We start from the raw sequence: 18,476 nt of genomic DNA on the forward strand, positions 1-18,476 counted from the left end.
CATTACAATGATTAACCATTGCAAGTTTTGATGTTCAACCATTACAATTTTTGGTGATCAATCATTGTAATCTTTGGTGGTTACCCATTACAATCTTTGGTCTAAATATGTATAGTAGTAGTTGTGAACAGTGAAAAATGCAATAACAAAAAACATCAAATAAAGATAGATTCACTACCCAAAAGATCATATACAAAATCTTTGGAAAAACACATATAAACCTTGAAAATTTGTTTGTATTTTTTGTATTTGGTTGCCTTATCCTATAAAAATATTTCAATGTAACTCAAAAAGAGTCAAAATATTTTTTAAGAAAAGTTATTTGATCTTCAAATGCTAAACAAATAAACGACAATAAAAGTTATGAGGATATTTGATGGTAAAATTTATGGTTCTTTTACAAATGCATGTGTTGCAAAAGATTTATTAGGATGAGATGAAGAATGGCAAGATACAATGAAAAAGTACCACTTAGGATACGCCGTATCAATTGGTAATCTATCAATCATATTATTAGTTCACTGCAAAATAAGCCTATTTAAAAAAACGGTGAAAAATTTAATAACAAAATCATGGTATATTTTCAAAATCGCATTAAAATAACATATTTTGTCTTACTTAATAACTAGACAATTTCTCAATTTTTTTAATTTACTAATTTTATCTTAAATTCTAGCAATATTTTTTTTTTGTTATCACTATTTCATTTAACTGTAATTTCTTAAGAATTAGATACACGATTTATTAATAACTCCATATGAACTATATAAAGACTTGTCGGAGGGGATGTTTAGGTATCTTGAAGTCTTAATTAGAAAACCGTTTTTAATGATGGTAGAAATATTTTATTATACTGTTTTCAACCATTTATCATTGTTTTTAAGAGTTATATCACTTTCTCAAAAGCTTTTCGTTTGCTACATATATCTATTCATACTCTGTTTTAAAATTTTATATTTTCAATTTTAACTATATAAATTTCAGAAATATTTTTAAATGTCAACTTAAAAATATTTATCATAAGAATCTTATGTTGAAAACATTTTTTATATATAGTTTTAATATAAATTTCCTCCATTCCTAGCAACAGTAGTAAAAAGATAAAAAAAAATAAAAAGGAAAAATCATATATCTCCATGGATTAAAAACGAAAACAATAACAAACATTACGCTGCGCTTCGTCGCCCCTCCCTCCCTCCCCACAGATTCTCCACCCTGAAAGAATAATCACATTATTTCCCCCAATCAGATCCAAACAATCAATGCCATCTCCAAATTAGGCTTCTCTCCCAAATCCCTAATTCTCCAGCTCCCATCATTCTCATTTCGATCCTCGATCATCGGAGCTGCCCTTTTCCTCGAATTCAAGGTTTCCAGTGGCGTATCATCTCATCACTTGATCGCTCGTGGTTGGTTGAGTCAGGGGGCTTGAGGAGCTCAGTAATTTCTCCCTCTCTTCGTTGTAGATCGTGATTTGGGATTTTTAGGGTTTTCGATCACTGGTGGATTAGCTTCATTCGGATTGGGACTCAGTGTTATGTGTAAGCCTTAAAAGTCGGAAGCTTTCAGAATCAAATTTATCCAGAATCGATTGAGAAGTTAGTTTGCTGTGGACTACTGTAAACTATATAAAGACTTGTCGGAGGGGATGTTTGGTTCTACATTGGCTAACAACCGTGGAAACAGCGCTGCCTCAGCGCAGCTTGTTACTCCCACCCGCTTCGTCTGGCCTTATGGAGGTACAAGGGTCTTCCTCAGCGGATCTTTCACCAGGTGGACTGAACATGTGCCTATGTCACCACTTGAGGGATGCCCTAGTGTTTTTCAAGTCATTTGCAACTTGACTCCTGGATATCATCAGGTTAATAACCTGTTTCTTCTGCGCGTTGAATCTCTGCTGGAGCATTTATATCCTTATAGACTCTCTGCGACATCCATGATGCTGATGCATTTAGTCTAATATGCATGAGAATCATATATGTCATAGTTGATTACATTCCCAACGGGTAGTGTCATTATTGAACACTCTCTAAGTCATGGTAGCATCATAACGAAGTGCAGCCATGGAACTTTCTTAACTGCATATCCGACTTCTGTAAATTTTCTGTGTTGGATTTACAATATCTGACAAAGACTTTGGATGGTTAAGAAGTCTCTGGTGTTACATTCAGTTTATTTCATTTTCCTGCAGTATAAGTTTTATGTTGATGGGGAATGGAGGCACGATGAGCACCAACCATTTGTAAACGGAAATGGTGGAGTAATGAATACGATACTTATCACTCTACCTGATATGGTCCCCACTGGTTTTAGCCCATCGAACATGGATGTGGATGATTTCTCTCAGCAAATGGTACGGATTATAATCCTTCCTTACAAAAAAGTACAGTGTTTTGATTTGTTTGCTTACTTATTAGTAGCTTATTGCTTTTGTGTTTCGAATGCTGTTTCTATATATATCCGATGCTTCATTTTATTATTTATTACAAATCTGAAATCCTTAAAAGAGATACATTTTATCCTAAAAGGGAAAGATGTGGAGTAAAAAAAAAATAGCATTTTATTTGATGACTAGTTGTATATAGCCTTTAATTTCCACAATATTGTCTCTGAAGACTCGTATTCAATTTCTGACTCTTTAAATGGTGATTATTTATAGGCTGATCCATCCCAGGATTCTATCCCTAGGATGTCAGCGGTTGATTTGGAGATGTCTCGTCACCGTATATCTGTTTTATTGTCAACCTGTACTGCATATGAGCTGCTCCCAGAGTCGGGCAAGGTCTGGTTTCTTCATCTTCTTACTGTTTGATGATTTTTGTCTTCATATCCTATAGAATATCTATGAGAATATCTTCGCCGAAAATTGTCTAATAAGGTGATTGTAAACTTTTACAGGTTATTGCATTGGATGTAAATTTACCAGTAAAGCAAGCATTCCACATACTCTATGAGCAGGTTTACTATATTTACCATTGTATCAGCTTCTCTTCTTTTAGGGATGTTCCTCTCTCTGTCCGTCACAGTCATGTATGACATTCTAATGTTGTTGCATCCACATCCAAAAGGGGGAGTGAGTGAAACTTAAAAGAACTAGATTTTGCTAATTCCTGGTTTTGCTAATTCTGAATGCTTTCAGGGAATCCCTTTGGCTCCTCTTTGGGACTTTGGTAAAGGCCAATTTGTGGGAGTTCTTGGTCCACTTGACTTCATTCTAATACTTAAAGAGGTTGGCTTCTGTAAAAATTTGTTAATTACTAGAGCATTCATTCGAGTGATTGATGTATCATTTTAGAATTCCCAAGAGGAAATGGTCTAAATGTCAAGAACTCAGAGTGAATATTCATATCCTTTACTATCTAATAATATTACTTGTGTGTGGTTAATAATACTAGTTTGGGTTCACAAATATTCTAATGAATTATTTCCTATGCTTGGAATTTAATTTGAAGGAGTGTAATAGATTTCCGCAGTCTTGAAGTATATTACCTATGAATTTATTTAGATGCTTACTAGCTTTCTCAGTATATATTTTTTTCACTCTTGCGTGGTAATAGCAACTCTGAAATTGCAGCTTGGAACGCATGGATCGAACTTGACAGAAGAAGAGCTTGAGACGCACACAATAGCAGCGTGGAAAGAGGGGAAGGCTCATATTAGCAGACAATATGATGGAACTGGGAGACCATATCCTAGGCCACTTGTTCAGGTGAGACTTTCACAGTTGCTTTCTACCGCTATCATTTCATGTATCTTCAAGATCTCTCTTGAGTATCTTTTTTTTTTTAGTTTGAGAATGGTCCAGTTGATTATCTCTATCTAGAAACTTTTTTACTCGAAGTGTTTTAGCTATCTAGACTCACCTAAAGTTGACCTAACAATATAGGTTCAGAATTAAATTATTAACGTGGCTGTTCCACATTTTGGATTCGGAGGCATACTTATTTAGGAATGTAACTGATCCATATATGCCTGTCTACATGTTTACTTCCAACCGCTCCTTGCGTTCACTAAACATAGCTTTATCCTAGAAACTTCTATTGCAGGTTACATGGAAAAGAGTTCAAAATTTTCTCTCTTGATATTAATGTTTTCATATATTACAATCAGGTTGGGCCCTATGATAACCTGAAAGACGTTGCCATGAAAATTTTGCAAAACAAGGTGGCCGCCGTTCCAGTTATTTACTCTTCTTTGCAGGATGAGTCATATCCGCAGCTACTGCATCTAGCTTCGCTATCAGGCATATTAAAATGTAAGGTCCTTCATTTGTGAATAACATCATAGGACACTTTTCATTTCATGACGTGCATATGATTCTGCCGTTTCCGAAATCTTCCTACTTCATTTCTGTATATATTATGTGTAAATATGGGATCTATAGGACATAAATTAGAGCTATATAGTTGGAATCGCCTCTCCCAAATTTCAATCACAGTTTTGCCTGTTGGATAAACACTTTTCGAAAGTTTATGCTTCTTATTAAGACACTTTACTTCAACTTTACGCATAATATTCCAGGTATATGCAGATACTTTAGACATTCGTCTAGCTCTTTGCCAATCCTTCAGCAGCCCATTTGTTCAATTCCACTGGGTACTTGGGTCCCCAGAATCGGAGAATCAAGTAGCAAACCTCTCGCTACACTGAGACCACACGCCTCTTTGGGTTCTGCGCTCTCATTATTAGTTCAAGGTATTCCGTTTTTTGCTCCTGTTTTATCAATATAGCATAGTTTAAAGTTCATCAGCAGCTTGAGACTAACCTCGACATTTCAATCAGATTTTTGTTTATAAACTTTCTTGATGGATGGGTCTAGGGAAGTGGAAGCCTAATTAAAATTTAGAGAATTTCACATGATGGCATTGAATGAGTCGTGCTTCATTTATGTCTCTAATATTTTGTGTTTATCTTGTTTTTACAGCTGAGGTTAGTGCAATTCCAGTAGTGGATGACAATGACTCGCTTATTGACATATACTCCCGAAGGTAAACCTCCATCCATCAGTTGACAGGATAATTACTCAGCATTCCATATTTTTGAATCCATGTATTCTGATCTCATATCCTTCATTGGCCAGTGACATAACTGCTCTGGCTAAAGATAAGGCATACGCACAGATTCATCTTGATGACATGACGGTTCACCAGGTAAACCTCTCAGCAGAAGCCCAAGATTCATCCTATTTCTGTTAAGCTGCCTATTAAAAAAGTATATTAATGTTGTTTACAAAACGGTGCGGTGTTTCAGGCGCTTCAGTTGGGGCAAGATGCAAGTCCGCCTTATGGAATGTTCAACGGGCAGAGATGTCAGATGTGCTTGCGCTCAGACTCTCTTGGGAAAGTGATAGAGCGGTTGGCGAATCCAGGTACCACCATCTTCTCCCTTGCATACACTCTTCAGGCTTTGTTGCTCTCATCATCATCATATGAGAAGTATATTTACTAGGTTTGGTTGTGTCAGGTGTAAGGAGGCTGGTGATAGTGGAAGCAGGGAGCAAACGTGTTGAAGGTATCATATCTTTGAGCGATGTTTTCAAGTTCCTGCTCGGTCTTTGACTACTACTACTCCCCACAACAACCTCCTCCTCAAAACTCTTTTTCTCATTTCCACAAATCGAACTACCCAACAATTTGCTTTTCTTTTTTGTGTTTTTTTTGGGGGGGTCTTTGCAAGGAATTTGTAAATTTGCCACGAACACCTTCATTGTTTTCTTCTTATTTATTTTTGTTTTGCTCAAGTTGAACGTGTTTCCCTTCATTCTTGTGAAGATATTGGCTACCAAAAGCTTTACTAGCATTTTCTCAGTTTTTTTTTTGTTTTCTTTATGCTTCAAAGCTTAAAAATTGGCGGTTAACAGCATGGGAAGGCCATGGGACGACAATATAACGGTTAAAAGAGATTGAATCTCACCAGAGAGTAGGCAAAAAAATAATCATCGTATTAAAAGCACCATGTAAAGCAAGTGCAAATATGTTTTCTTTAAGTTTAATCACCATCATAGCTCAAACACTGTTTAGGTATGGTTAACCATTGAATCACCCACACATAGCGGCATTTCAGAAGCTTAGATCAGAAACTAAAGTGGCGGAGATAGGCTCCGTTCCTTAGCCTTGACCTACATGAAGGGATCCTCTACCACTTGAACAATGATTGTATAAATAATACATGTACATCGAAAAATAACATTTATGTGTGTATATACATTGCTATAATGGTTATCAATCATGAATGCTTTGTTGGAGAAGCTGAGTTTCCATATACTCTTTTCCTAAATGCTTTCATGCATATGCCCTCATGGCTCTCGAACCAAATCAATTCCAAAACGTTATCACTGACTCAATCAAGAAGGTTCTTCTTCCTTGGATCTCTCACTTGTATTCTCCAATGCCTTTCAGGTAAACCCTTAACCTTTGCCATTTTCCTCCACTTCTCAATGTTCTTCTCCATCTTACGTGTCAAACCACAATAGCCTCTCAACTTCTTTGGCATCTTATCGTACACTTTCCACCATTTCTCATGCACCGACTCACTTGCATACACACGACGTGATTTCAAGTCCCAGTTACAATCATAGTCTCTGTAACAAAGCCATGGTTTTAGTCCCAAGTAGTGTATCCCCTCTAAATTGTCCGGGAGATGGCGTTTTTGGCTGTTCTTGCTTTCAGCACCGAAGTACTTCATCGTGTTCACATGTTTCGATAACCTATGCCACCACACATAATACTCGTTCAGAAACCCTTGGTCTCCACCGTTATAAGACTTGATCTTGAACGAGTTCAGCATCAGTTCCTTGAACAGACAAGCTGATGGCTCCAGAACCTGAACAAAACATTTGTTACAATCTACAGTCAGGTGTTATAACTATAACTTTTCCCTAAATTTAACACTATATGAATCTAACGTTGCTCGGGTTTAAACAACAAAATGTGTGTAAAATATAAATTAGGAAAAATCTTTAGGTGGTATACAAAAAAATATGACAAAAATAGCACATACGGAAAAAAAACTAAAAAAAAACACTAACTAAAGGAAAACAACACTGACTCATTTTTAGTAAAAAAAACACCAACAACGGATAAAATAATTAAAATACTTAGTGTTCCAAAAAAGTGTTAAAAAACTAAAATACTTCAAACTCCAAACACTTAATTAACTTAACTCCATCCTCTAAATACTAAATTTTAAATCTTATTAATCACTAAACTCAAACCCAAAAAGTTATTTTAACTTTTAATAATGCTATTTTACAAAAAAAAAAAAATCCATATACTTTTGAAACAAAATGGTGTTTAATTACAATCTTAAGATATTTTATTATTATAAACTATGGTTTAGATGCATTACCATGACTCCGGAGTTGAACAAGACTCTGTCGTTGCCAGCGGCCGAGAGTTGAGGATAGGAGAAAAGATAATCAACATTCTTGGCGATGATGAAGTCTGCGTCTATGAACACTAGCTTATCGTAATCCGTTACTTGCCACACACGTAACTTACTGTAGTTCCACTCATTGTAAGAATCTTTCTTGGAGAAAGGGCTACGGATTCTCTCTACTTGCCGTAGTTTCCAGCCCGCACGGCTTAGGCCAACGCGAGATGCATTGGTTATGGACTTGTCGTGGAGGAGTATCATGTCATGCGTTGAGCCAGATTGTCTTATGCTTTGTGCTAAGGCTATTGCCCCGCATACGTAGACCTCGGATGAGTGGAGTAACGTCACATAGCCGACACGTTGGGCACCAGATGAGGATGATAGTGTGGTTCTTGATGTAAGAGTTTCGTTCTTCTGCCGTCTCCATGCTTCTTGATCTTTAACAAGTTATAATGAGAATACTAGTTAGGGAAAATGTATGTTACCATGTTATGTTAGAGTAGCACACCAGTAATATATATATAGATGAAAAGAAAATACAGTATAAAAGGTAGAGGATGATTTGGTGATTTAGTAGCTAAGTTTCATGGTAAGAATTATAAGAGCATGTTTATTGTAGGTCTCTTAGGTTGAGTCTTTTAGCGTAATATAAGATACAGTCTCTTAGCTTTTAACTAAAAAAATTAAGAGACGTCTCTTAGTTTTTTTAGTTAAAACCTAAAAGACTGTATCTTATATTACGTCAAGAGACACAATCTAAGAGACCTGCAATAAACATGTTCTAAGAATTAATCATTTTACGCAATATTTTTTTGAATCTAGTTACTATTGTTATAATCTAGTTTTATATACTAAGACTAGAAAATATAAGTTTTTCTAAGACAAAGATGTTACCTAGTTGAGCAGGCAGTGGTTGAATCTGACAAGAACCAACAGGCATTACAAGCTTTTGCTTCAACTTCTCTAGATTAGGTCTATACAACCAATATTCCCCTACGCGCCTCACGCGCTCATCACACCTAAAGATCTCATGCATGGGACCACACGACCCAATAAAAACAACGTACACAGTCCGGTCAACGTTCCTCCGCCCACTCTCCACCGCCAGCTTCGCTGCCGCAAGATTCACCTGTAGCCGGAAAACATCTCTCAACCCTTTATCCTCCCTAACCCCATCGCACGGCACTTTCACAACCACAACGTCCACGTCAGCATCAGAACCTTCCACACGAGGGAGAGGGACCTCTGGACACTTTGGCGCGTGCCACCTATGATCCTCGTCGATCCACACCGGAAATAGACTCTCCCACGTCAGATTCTTCGGAAGAGGATCTAGCGTCACATGCATAGTCTCCAAGATCGACGTCCCCGTTGCCTCGTAGCTCTCACGCTCGTTTTCTTCAATATTGAGAAGACCAACTCTGATATTTTTCTCCGGAAGATGGTTCTTGATTAGTCCGAACCACCTCGGGTTCCGGTTAACTTTCGTCGGTAAAGAGTAACGAATCTCAACTATCGATGGAGAACTGATCATGGGGTTGAGTAGAAACAGAGGTTTAAACGTTACTACCAAACCCAAAAACGAAAAAGACATTAGGGTTAGATAAAACATCAAGATCCTCCTGCTCTTTTTTTTGTTTTTTAACCCCATTTTTTTTTCAAACACTCTCTATATGCGCTTAAAACATATTATGTATATATTAATAATCTCAGAGATATATGTACGTATATGAAAAATATGTATACAGGTAGGTATATGTGCGATATCGTGGCTGAGAGGTTGTCAGCATGAGGCTTGAGATGCATGAAAGTCAATTGATTAGGTGATCTACGAATGTTAATATAGCTTCCAAGCGCAAGTTAGGCCCGTGTTATAATTGTAGAAATAGTCTTCATTATTGTGGATATATATTTTTTTAAATTGGTCACCAAGCTTGTGATTGTTTTCGTCCTTCATGTAGACATTCCTATATTTTAAACAGCAATCATGCATTAAAGAAATCATTGGCCGTTGATTTGTCACAGAATTATTATTTAAAAACTAGTTTTGTTGGCTTCGTGTATACGTCGTTAAGTAGACTGAATCATAAGAATCCCAATTTTAAATATTTATTGATAGTCGGTTGATAAATCAAAACCAACCGCTATACGTTGTTAATTAGGTACGAGTAATAATTTAAGTATAATGATTAATTAGCTAAGACCAAAAATAAATTCATTGCCAACTAGCTTCCAAAATTTAAATAATTCAACGAAATAAAATTGATAATTCGACACAAACCTATCGGTTAAACGGCTCCGATTATAATTGTCACACATCAACATAGTTACAACTTGTTGGTTGTTGCAATGGAAAATGGCCTATTACAACTTCAACTATACAAATAGTGTTTTATACGATGCGAACAAATGACCGACAAATATGACTATAGTTCGATTGTAATTCGAATAAGTTATCTAAACATTTTAAAATATTGAATCCTTAATTCAGCTGGCTGGACATGTGAAATGGCAACTATGTATGATTATTGCCCAAAACAAAGTCGTTTTTAGTAAAAAATCAATATATTGGTCACACCTCACATACATGACTCGAACCCTCAGTTTGACACCCACTTACACGAGCACTTTTTGGTTTAGGTGCAAACGTGAGTAGACTAGAGATGCAACGGGATAGAGATCTCGAGTAGACCAGAGATGCAAGCGGTGAGTGTGGGAAGATGAGGTGTGACCAGACATAGACCAAATAATATATGCTCAATCATGCATTAATTGTCTATGAATATCACATGAATTCCGAAAGGGAATCCACAAGACTGAGAAGAAAACCGTCAGAGCCATGCTTAGCTACCAAGGATACTGATATGGGAAGATTTTCGTGCAGCCCCAATGGTATGCTCACCTGTCAGGGAAAAACCAGACCGGTTCTTAACTTGCTCCACAAGAAATACATTGACCTTGTTGTTACCTGACATAATCCAGAGACTCCGGCGATGGACAATAAGCTGAAGGCTCTGCTCCGGAAAGATTCTAGTGCAACCACATCAGCTTGGAGATGTGGTGGAGGTCCTGGCACCGTGGGAATAACCAATACACCATTATCCTTCAAAACCATTTACATATTCAGTAGATGAATATATTATGGACAAAGTTATACATAGGAAGTTAGAAGAAATTTAGCAATATATAAAAAGTTAACTAATCTATTTATCACTAATTAGTTTTACGTTGGAAATTCATTTAACTTAGTATCATATCATATCTCAATCCATAATTGATTCACATCAAAGTTGGTTCATCGATCCTCGTAAGTGTTTCAAGAAGTTTAGGAAGAAGTTTGTACCCCAATCAAAGTTGAAAGAGCTGTTAAAAGTTCGGTTTTAACCAACCGGCAAAGGTCAATCTTCTCGTCAGACACCCTGATAGCTTCCTCAATCCGTTCTGATATTCCTGGACCAAACTCTGGCTTCACCAAGGATACCCATTCACCGTGGTTCATCTTGAACTCGAACCTCTGTAACATTCTCATTGAACTCGACAGAGCCATGAGAGAAGGAATACAAAACTCTCGTTGTGTCTCACTTGTCATGAAATGCTTAAGGCTCGGAACATGCTCTTCTATGTACGCTCCAAGATCCACCTTGTTTATTACGGTGTTGCCTTCACACAGAACAGAGTCATAAAGAAACAAGAAGGCTTCCCTTTATAAACAAAAAGTTCTTATGACGCATTTTACCTCCGAATGATTTGTCCACTGATTGAACTAGAGGCAGCACCAACAGTTCACGTGGTACACTACACAGCTTGAAGCAGTCATCTGCAATAATCAGTTGACTTGGTTCTGTAGCCTCCAAGTGAGGCTGCTGCAAGAGAACGCAGCCTACGCGTTTTAAAGTAGCTGGGTCCCTAGCAAACCAGCCTAGAGAGACATATGCTATGTCAAGAAACGGTGTTTAACTCATAACATGTAGGTTTTTTAGCTGTCTTTACCAACTGTGTCGAAGCTCTGAGCCATTGGAGTAACTCCAACAGTTGAAACAACTCCATGTGATGGCCTAAGACCAAAAATGCCACAGTAAGACGCAGGGACTCGTACACTCCCTCCAGTATCAGTTCCTGTTTGATGAAAAAACAGAGCATTACAAATATTAATTATTTTTAATCTTAAAATAAATACAAATATATAAATATTGGAATTATAAAATATATTTTAAATTCCCTAGTTATCTGAATATTTTCTGGTTTAACTCGAGTTTTCGGGATTTTGTAGTTTTTTGTTTTAAACACTAACAGAGTCATAACTCTTTCTAATTCGGTTCTGTTTCAAGTTTTATACAAAATAGAAATTTGATTTGACCTGATATTATCCAAATCGATCCGATCTGAAAAAATGTTTTATTCTTAAATGGATCCTAAACATCTCAACCCAAATAACCCGACCCAACTGTAAACCCGAATGCCGAGCACTAGAACATACTCACCAATTGAAAAGTCAACAAGACCGGCAGCTACAGCTACAGCTGAGCCACTTGACGATCCTCCAGGGACTCTCTCAGAAGCAACTGGGTTTACCGGAGTCCCATAGTGTGCATTTTCACCGTTTATACTGTAAATTCATGGCCAAAAAAACGTACAAACCTAACCATAGTTGCTTTCATAGAATCTAAACTCGATTTGAAGTGAATATTAGTAAGTAAGACCTGTATGCCATTTCATCCATAATGGTAATACCCAAAGAAGTGGCACCAGCTTCCAAGAGAGATGAAACTACAGGAGCTGTGGAAGTAGCTGCTGAATGTGTCCTTAACCAATCCGGGTTTCCAAAACCGGTTACACGTCCTTCCACATCAAAGCTGGTTTAAAACCAAAACAAGTTCAAATCAGTTAATAGGAAAGGGACAGAGGAAAAGTTGTGAATATATAGTAGATACCGTACATGTCTTTGATGGCAAAGGTAAGACCCTTTAGAGAAGGAAACGAAGAAGATGGCGTTGGAGAGATTGTAGATTTCTCTATGAAAGCTCCAAAATCATTACTAATCGCCATTACTGTAGCTTCAGTGTTGAGGTCACACAAGGTGAATGATGACCAAGTAAAGCTTCTTGTGGATAGAGCTACTCAAAATATCAACCCGGATAAATGTCTTTTCTTATATTGTTTTCACTATTATTTCCTTTTTAATAATTGTTTCAAGTATCAAACTGTTTCAATGAAATGCCAGAAACTTTTTTTGTGGTTTATATGGTAAGAGACATGATAAAGATAATAAGAAACAATAACATAGAAATTAAAAACCTTGTCAACCACACACTTGTTCCCTTACAGAGTTATAGTTTTATACATTCTTCTTCTGGTTCATCTCTAAATTTATCCTTAAAAGAAAGGATTGAATTGACATAAAACAAAACACTTAAGATTCTTCTACCACACTGATTTGAAATTCTTCTGATATGTTCTTTTTCATTTTCTTCACTAAAAGTCTCCTCCTTTCTTAATTCCAGAACTCTGCCAAAGAAACATAACAAAGAGACTATGAGATTGTACTAAAAAACAGAAAGACTATTAGCTCTAAAAGAAACTATAAAACTCACAGTTTCTTTGACAAAGCTAATTCTCCTGGTCAGGTTGATCAGGTCCCTGTTGCTGCCACATTGGTTGACCAATATAAGGGTTAGGAGGGTACGCACCACCAGGGTTACCCATAACCATCCCCGGGTTCCCTATAGGAGCAGTTCCAGCAGGCAAGTATCCATACGGATATCCAGCAGCAGCAGCCTCAGGGACAGTCCCTCTCGGAATACTCCCCAAGACCTCATCCCTCAGATCCTCCCTCGGAACGATATCCACAAGGAAATCAAAGATATCGGTCCTAGTCACCGCCGCCGCGATATCGTTCTTCTGCAGCGTCCTCCTCTTGTTCTCCTCAGTGTGGTTCCACGACCTGAGCGTCAGCTCCAAGATGAACATCTCGCAGGCCCTGGCGAACACGACGGGGGCCTCGGCGGAGATCATGCGCACGTCCTCGTCGGCCTTCATGATCTTCTTGATCCTGGCGAGGGGAAGGCTGTGGTTCTTGAAGTCGGTTGTTTTCTCGATCTCTTTGAACTGGTTCTCCCAGAAGACTTGGAGCTGCTGAGCCAGCTGCTGCTGCTGCTGCTGCTGGTGGATCTGGTGGAAGCCTAGCTGCCCCGGCGGCGCTGCGGGGCCCGCGCTTGTGGTGGTCATGGGGTTGGTTTGGTATGGGTTTGAGCCGTAGTTCATGGCTCCGGACTGTGCATGCTCTTGTTGATCCATTCTCTACCAGAAACAGCAAAGAAAAGACATAAACTTTGGAAAGATTAAAGCTTTCTCAACCAATCGCAGGAACAAACTTATATAATATATAGTTTTAATCAAAATTTCAGAATCAACCCAGAAGATCTAAAACAGCGGTGAGTATGAAAGACTCAAGCTTTATGTAAATTAAAGCAAAGGGTATCAAAATCTACTTATTAGAACCCATAAAGTTAATCTCTTTCCTAGAACAACCATGTCAAGCAACGATTTTTCGCAAGAACAGGACAGAGAAAGAAAATAATTGGGGAAAGGAGAGAGACCTCTGAGTTGGGTTATGCGAGGAGATTCTGAGGTTGATGGGGGAGAAGAGAGCGTGAAGATCTGGTTTTTAATCTTTTGATTTTGGCTGTGATTTTTTTTTTTTTAATATAATTAGGGTTTTTGCTGCTTTTTCCCCCTTTTTCGACTTTAACAATGAAGAGAGAAGAGAAAGGGAGGAAGTGGAAAAGGCTTTTAAAAGATGGGTGTCGTGTCGTCGTGTCAAGCGTTGGGCTTTCGTCTAGATTCTTGTAGCCTTGTCAGATGATGCTCTCTCGTTTTATTATTATGTAAATTAATTAATTAATTATTACTCTTTTGACTCAATTAGTAGTTAGTTACACACTGTAATTAAGAATATTAAACAAACAGTTACATTCTTGAAAACAGCAGAAAAAAATATGTTGGAATTTGTAAATAGCAGAAAAAAAATGTTCCACTCAATTCGATTTCAAGAAATTGTTAGTATGTGATAACGTTTTTTATGGAATTGTTGATTAAATGGATTTTTTCTAAGCGTTTAAATCGACTTTGAAAATAATTAGTTTGGTTTAAGTTTGATTTTTAGAATACAAATTACACCTCAACTGTGTGGTTTATACATAAATCATGTATAAAATACATTACAATCAATAGAGAAAGGAACCGGTTCACTTAACCAAATGTTGTATGAACAATGGATATTTGTTTGTTATTAACTTTCTGAAAATAGGAATACAATCTTATCCCAAAAAATCATATGCATATTCTTTGCTCTTCACATGTAATTTTACCTATCTATCAACCCTTTACTAATCTGCCTCACAGACAATCACAACAACAATAGTGAAGCTTATATAACCAGCACAGCATGTGCTCAGGTTGAAAACGTGGCGATGATCAAACTAACAAACGTGAAGACTACATAGAGTCCTACAAGACAGACCCCCCAGAATCTCGGAACTCGGAATCTAGACCAGGTTATAACCAACAGTGATCCCATTAGACTAAGCAACAAGAAGACGAAAGCGATCACAATACCAACATGGAATCCAAGTTCATAAGCGTTTGGATACACATTAGCCGTCTGCATCACCAAGGCCGTTCCAAGTCCAACAAGCATATTAAACATTGGACCAGCAAAGCAACCGGCCATGGCCATCGCTGGTCGACCCGCCTTTGCAACTGCAACGTCAGCAACAAGGTCGCCGACAGAGTTTCCCCAAGCGAGAACGGTTAGGCCGAGGAGCGCCGGAGGCAGTTCAAGGAGGGTTCCAAGCGCAGCCAAGCAGTTGAGGAGCTCACCCGCGATGGTTGATATCCAGAAAACGCTCATTACGAAAGCTAAGATGATGACTGGCATTTGCTCGGTTTTGGGAGGTTGTTTTTCGATTGTGAAGTGAAGGAAAGCGAGGGAAGACGTCATGAAGAGAACTACGAGCCAGAGTGGGAGATGGGTGTTTGGGAAGAGGAATGAGATTGGATGGTTTAGTGGTACAAATGAGTTGCAAGCGTACAGAAGGGCAAGAGGGCAGAAGACAATGTTGGCAGATCGGTAGAACCTGGACCATTCAGAAGGAGACGTTTTTGGGATCGTAAGCAACAAAAGAACTGACACAGGAGTCTCCCACATTCTTGATATCTGCAAACAAAACAGTAAAAGAAAAATCAGCCAATCTGATCAGTCATAACATCGAATTTAAGATGGCAAGGCTCAAACTTATCAGCATAGATAGATGCATTATGCAGTGTAACAGAGAACGTAAACTACAGTAACCTGATAGAATCAAAAACAGGTGAACTCCATACACATCACAGAGAGTTTTGATTAACGACTATCAAGCTATCTCTAATCCCTAACAATACACCAATCCAGCATGCCACAAAGTCACTCTCCCCAACTACTTTTTAACATGTTAGCTCTCTAGCTACAGGAGCGGACGATTGTTCCTGAGCCGTTAACGCAGCTACAAACGAGTTGAAATTTCTTAAACCACTTCCAATGCTTCATTCACTAGACTAGAGTCAAAGACTTTATCAAAACATCAAAGCCTTTAAACACACAATCCAAACTCAACAAGATTTTACAGCTAGTACTTAAAGATAAAGCTACCATACAATTTTTACCATTGTGATCAACAAAAGAAGCTCGCTCACAGGTTAAAAGAGAAGACAAGCAAATCCAGAATGCCACAAACATATGTTCCTCAACTGCTTTTTAACATGTTAGCTCGCTGCTTTTAATGCAGCTACAACAATCCAGCTTAAGCTGCTTAGAATGTTCATTCTCTATACTAGCAAACAGACTTTCATCATAACATCGAAGCCTTTAAACGCATAATCCAAACACAGCACACATTTTAACAAGTTAGCTCTCTAGCTACCGGAATGAACGATTGTTCATGAGCTATTAACGCAGCTACAATCCAGTTGAAACTGCTTAAACTACTTACAATGCGCATTCACTAGACTAGAGTCAAAGACTTTTACACAACATCAAAGCCTTCAAACACACAATCTACGGTAAGCAATATCAGATTTCAACAGCTAGTAGTTAAGATGAAGCTACCATACAAATTCCCACCGTTAAAGAAGAAGGCTACCAATCTGTTTTTAACGCAGCTACAACAATCCAGCTTAAGCTGCTTACAATATTCATTCTCTACACTAGCAAAGAAGCTTTCATCATAACATCAAAGCCTTTTAAACACATAAGATTCCCACTACCATCAACAAAAGAAGCTCAGAGGCTAAAGTAAAAGACTTTTTTACCTTCCCATAAAGCCTCAAAACTCGGGAAAATCGATTCTCTTTCTCAGCTTTAAAGCTCTCACCAACACCAACACCAACACCAACAATCTCAACTCTCAAAAAGTCCTTCTCCTCCTCACTGATAACAACCTTCCCTTTCTCAACACCACCACTCCCAAAATCCATCCAAAACACAAACCCAACAAAGAAAACATAAAACCCAACGAACCCAACCGCCTGCCACACGAATATCTCCCCACTCAAATACACATAGAACAAGAAACTCGCCCCCACCAAATAAAACATCACATCCCTCACAAACGACGCCGCATCGACCTGAAACGGCGCCGCGTGGATCGCCACGAACCCGACCACGAAAGCCGAGACGAAGGTTCCCGCCGACAGGATCGCCCCGAACCCCGTCCGGTACTGTCCGCCGCGGAGGGCGGCGGCGGAGGCGAACACGTCGGGGGCGCCGTTGCCCAGGGCGAGGAGAGTGACGGCGGCCATGCTGGGGGAGAGGCTGAGTCGGTCGGCGAGCTTGGTGGTGACGACTGAGAAGTGGGCCTGCGCGGTGGTGATGAGGATGTAGAAGTGGAGGAGGACGAGGAGGGAGAGGGAGGGGATGGTGAGGAGGAGGTTTTGGTTGAAGACGCAGAAGTGGAGGGAGAGGTAGGCATTATCGGGAGGAGAGGAGGCGGAGAGGAGAGAGCGATGAGGGTGAGTGGGAGTGGGTGGAGTGTGGAGGAGGAGGAGGAAGAAGGTGAGGGTGGAGATTAGGGTTAAGCATAGAGCTGAGTTTGTGATTGTTGAAGATGAGATTAGTTCCATGCCATTCACTGGGTGTGTGTGAGATCGGAGACGGTTAGCTTTCCGATTTGAAGTTGACGATGAGATCTGATTGCTCAATAAAGTTTTTTTTTTTTTTTTCTTCCGCGTGAAATGAAAACAAAGTTTATAAAATAAAAAAAAAATAAAAATATCGTTGAAAAACAGACTCCGGAGTAACTTTATTTTTGTTACTTTTTTCAGTTTTTCTTCAACTTGGGACGAAAAATGTAAAAATTTAGGGGTGTTCCGAAGATTGAACTCGGGACCTCTCGCTCACCCTAAGCGAGAATCATACCACTAGACCAAATGCCCGTTTTGTTTATGTACGTTGGCTTCGATAATTATCGTTGTTTTTAACTGACTGCAACAGACGAGAGATTTGAATAGTTTTATAGAGGCAAAGATAATAATATCAGTGGACATATATAATCAGGCATCATTACTCTTCATCTTCAGTCTCATCTAAGAAAATCAAAATACTCATCGAGATGCAACGGGCAACAGTAGTCGTTTGGTGTTTCACTATAACCACCATCATTTGATCATCATCTCTCTCACCCCCCCCCCCAAGCCAACACATCGCTTCTTCAGTGTGGTGTGTGTATGTATTAGGAAAGGGAATCCTAGATAAGGATTACCTTGCTAAACCGTCATTATCTTATGTTATATTTCCTATTTTATCTAGGTTTATGTGTCTTGGAAGTCGGCTTATGTCTTTGTATATATATTCACGTCAGTTGTTAATATCAATACAAGTTTACGGTTTACAATATTATCTCTACTTTACGGTGTGTATCCCAAAACACTGTACTCTCCCGTGGTGGCTGACTCGAAACACAGGATACAGGACATGTCAGCCCGTGGGACACGATCACTATATTAAGCTCACTCGATGGATCCACTTGATGCATGTTTATGTCAACGTCTCTCCATAAGGACTCCAAGAA

At 38.6% G+C, this 18,476-nt stretch overlaps 5 protein-coding genes across 5 annotated transcripts; 1 reads left to right on the forward strand and 4 right to left on the reverse strand.

Moving 5' to 3' along the window:
• Positions 1-1,136: 1,136 nt before the first annotated feature.
• Positions 1,137-5,799, forward strand: LOC106312411 (sucrose nonfermenting 4-like protein). Its single transcript, XM_013749927.1, has 12 exons — positions 1,137-1,861; positions 2,192-2,353; positions 2,660-2,782; positions 2,899-2,958; positions 3,140-3,229; positions 3,575-3,709; positions 4,111-4,255; positions 4,522-4,695; positions 4,925-4,988; positions 5,081-5,150; positions 5,251-5,368; positions 5,464-5,799. Exons 1-12 carry the CDS (start codon positions 1,649-1,651, stop codon positions 5,556-5,558), a joined length of 1,449 nt encoding a protein of 482 aa, XP_013605381.1. The 5' UTR covers positions 1,137-1,648; the 3' UTR covers positions 5,559-5,799.
• A 337-nt stretch (positions 5,800-6,136) lies between these two features.
• Positions 6,137-9,142, reverse strand: LOC106312410 (putative UDP-glucuronate:xylan alpha-glucuronosyltransferase 5). The gene is made up of 3 exons (XM_013749926.1): positions 8,269-9,142; positions 7,348-7,811; positions 6,137-6,822 (listed from the first exon to the last, which is right to left on the reverse strand). Exons 1-3 carry the CDS (start codon positions 9,023-9,025, stop codon positions 6,340-6,342), a joined length of 1,704 nt encoding a protein of 567 aa, XP_013605380.1. The 5' UTR covers positions 9,026-9,142; the 3' UTR covers positions 6,137-6,339.
• Positions 9,143-9,846: 704 nt separating this feature from the next.
• Positions 9,847-12,571, reverse strand: LOC106312007 (amidase 1). Its single transcript, XM_013749372.1, has 8 exons — positions 12,311-12,571; positions 12,075-12,227; positions 11,856-11,980; positions 11,365-11,490; positions 11,111-11,293; positions 10,718-11,034; positions 10,343-10,477; positions 9,847-10,276 (listed from the first exon to the last, which is right to left on the reverse strand). Exons 1-8 carry the CDS (start codon positions 12,418-12,420, stop codon positions 10,160-10,162), a joined length of 1,266 nt encoding a protein of 421 aa, XP_013604826.1. The 5' UTR covers positions 12,421-12,571; the 3' UTR covers positions 9,847-10,159.
• Positions 12,572-12,633: 62 nt separating this feature from the next.
• On the reverse strand, positions 12,634-14,135 carry LOC106312008 (nuclear transcription factor Y subunit C-9). Its single transcript, XM_013749373.1, has 3 exons — positions 13,971-14,135; positions 12,966-13,671; positions 12,634-12,879 (listed from the first exon to the last, which is right to left on the reverse strand). The coding sequence occupies exon 2, from the start codon at positions 13,666-13,668 to the stop codon at positions 12,982-12,984; it is 687 nt and encodes a 228-aa protein (XP_013604827.1). The 5' UTR covers positions 13,669-13,671; positions 13,971-14,135; the 3' UTR covers positions 12,634-12,879; positions 12,966-12,981.
• Positions 14,136-14,690: 555 nt separating this feature from the next.
• On the reverse strand, positions 14,691-17,642 carry LOC106307331 (cation/calcium exchanger 5). The gene is made up of 2 exons (XM_013744257.1): positions 16,720-17,642; positions 14,691-15,589 (listed from the first exon to the last, which is right to left on the reverse strand). Exons 1-2 carry the CDS (start codon positions 17,527-17,529, stop codon positions 14,825-14,827), a joined length of 1,575 nt encoding a protein of 524 aa, XP_013599711.1. The 5' UTR covers positions 17,530-17,642; the 3' UTR covers positions 14,691-14,824.
• Positions 17,643-18,476: the final 834 nt, after the last annotated feature.

The sequence above is a fragment of the Brassica oleracea genome, chromosome C8 (genome assembly GCF_000695525.1).
Source record: "Brassica oleracea var. oleracea cultivar TO1000 chromosome C8, BOL, whole genome shotgun sequence".
Taxonomy (NCBI): Eukaryota; Viridiplantae; Streptophyta; class Magnoliopsida; order Brassicales; family Brassicaceae; genus Brassica; species Brassica oleracea.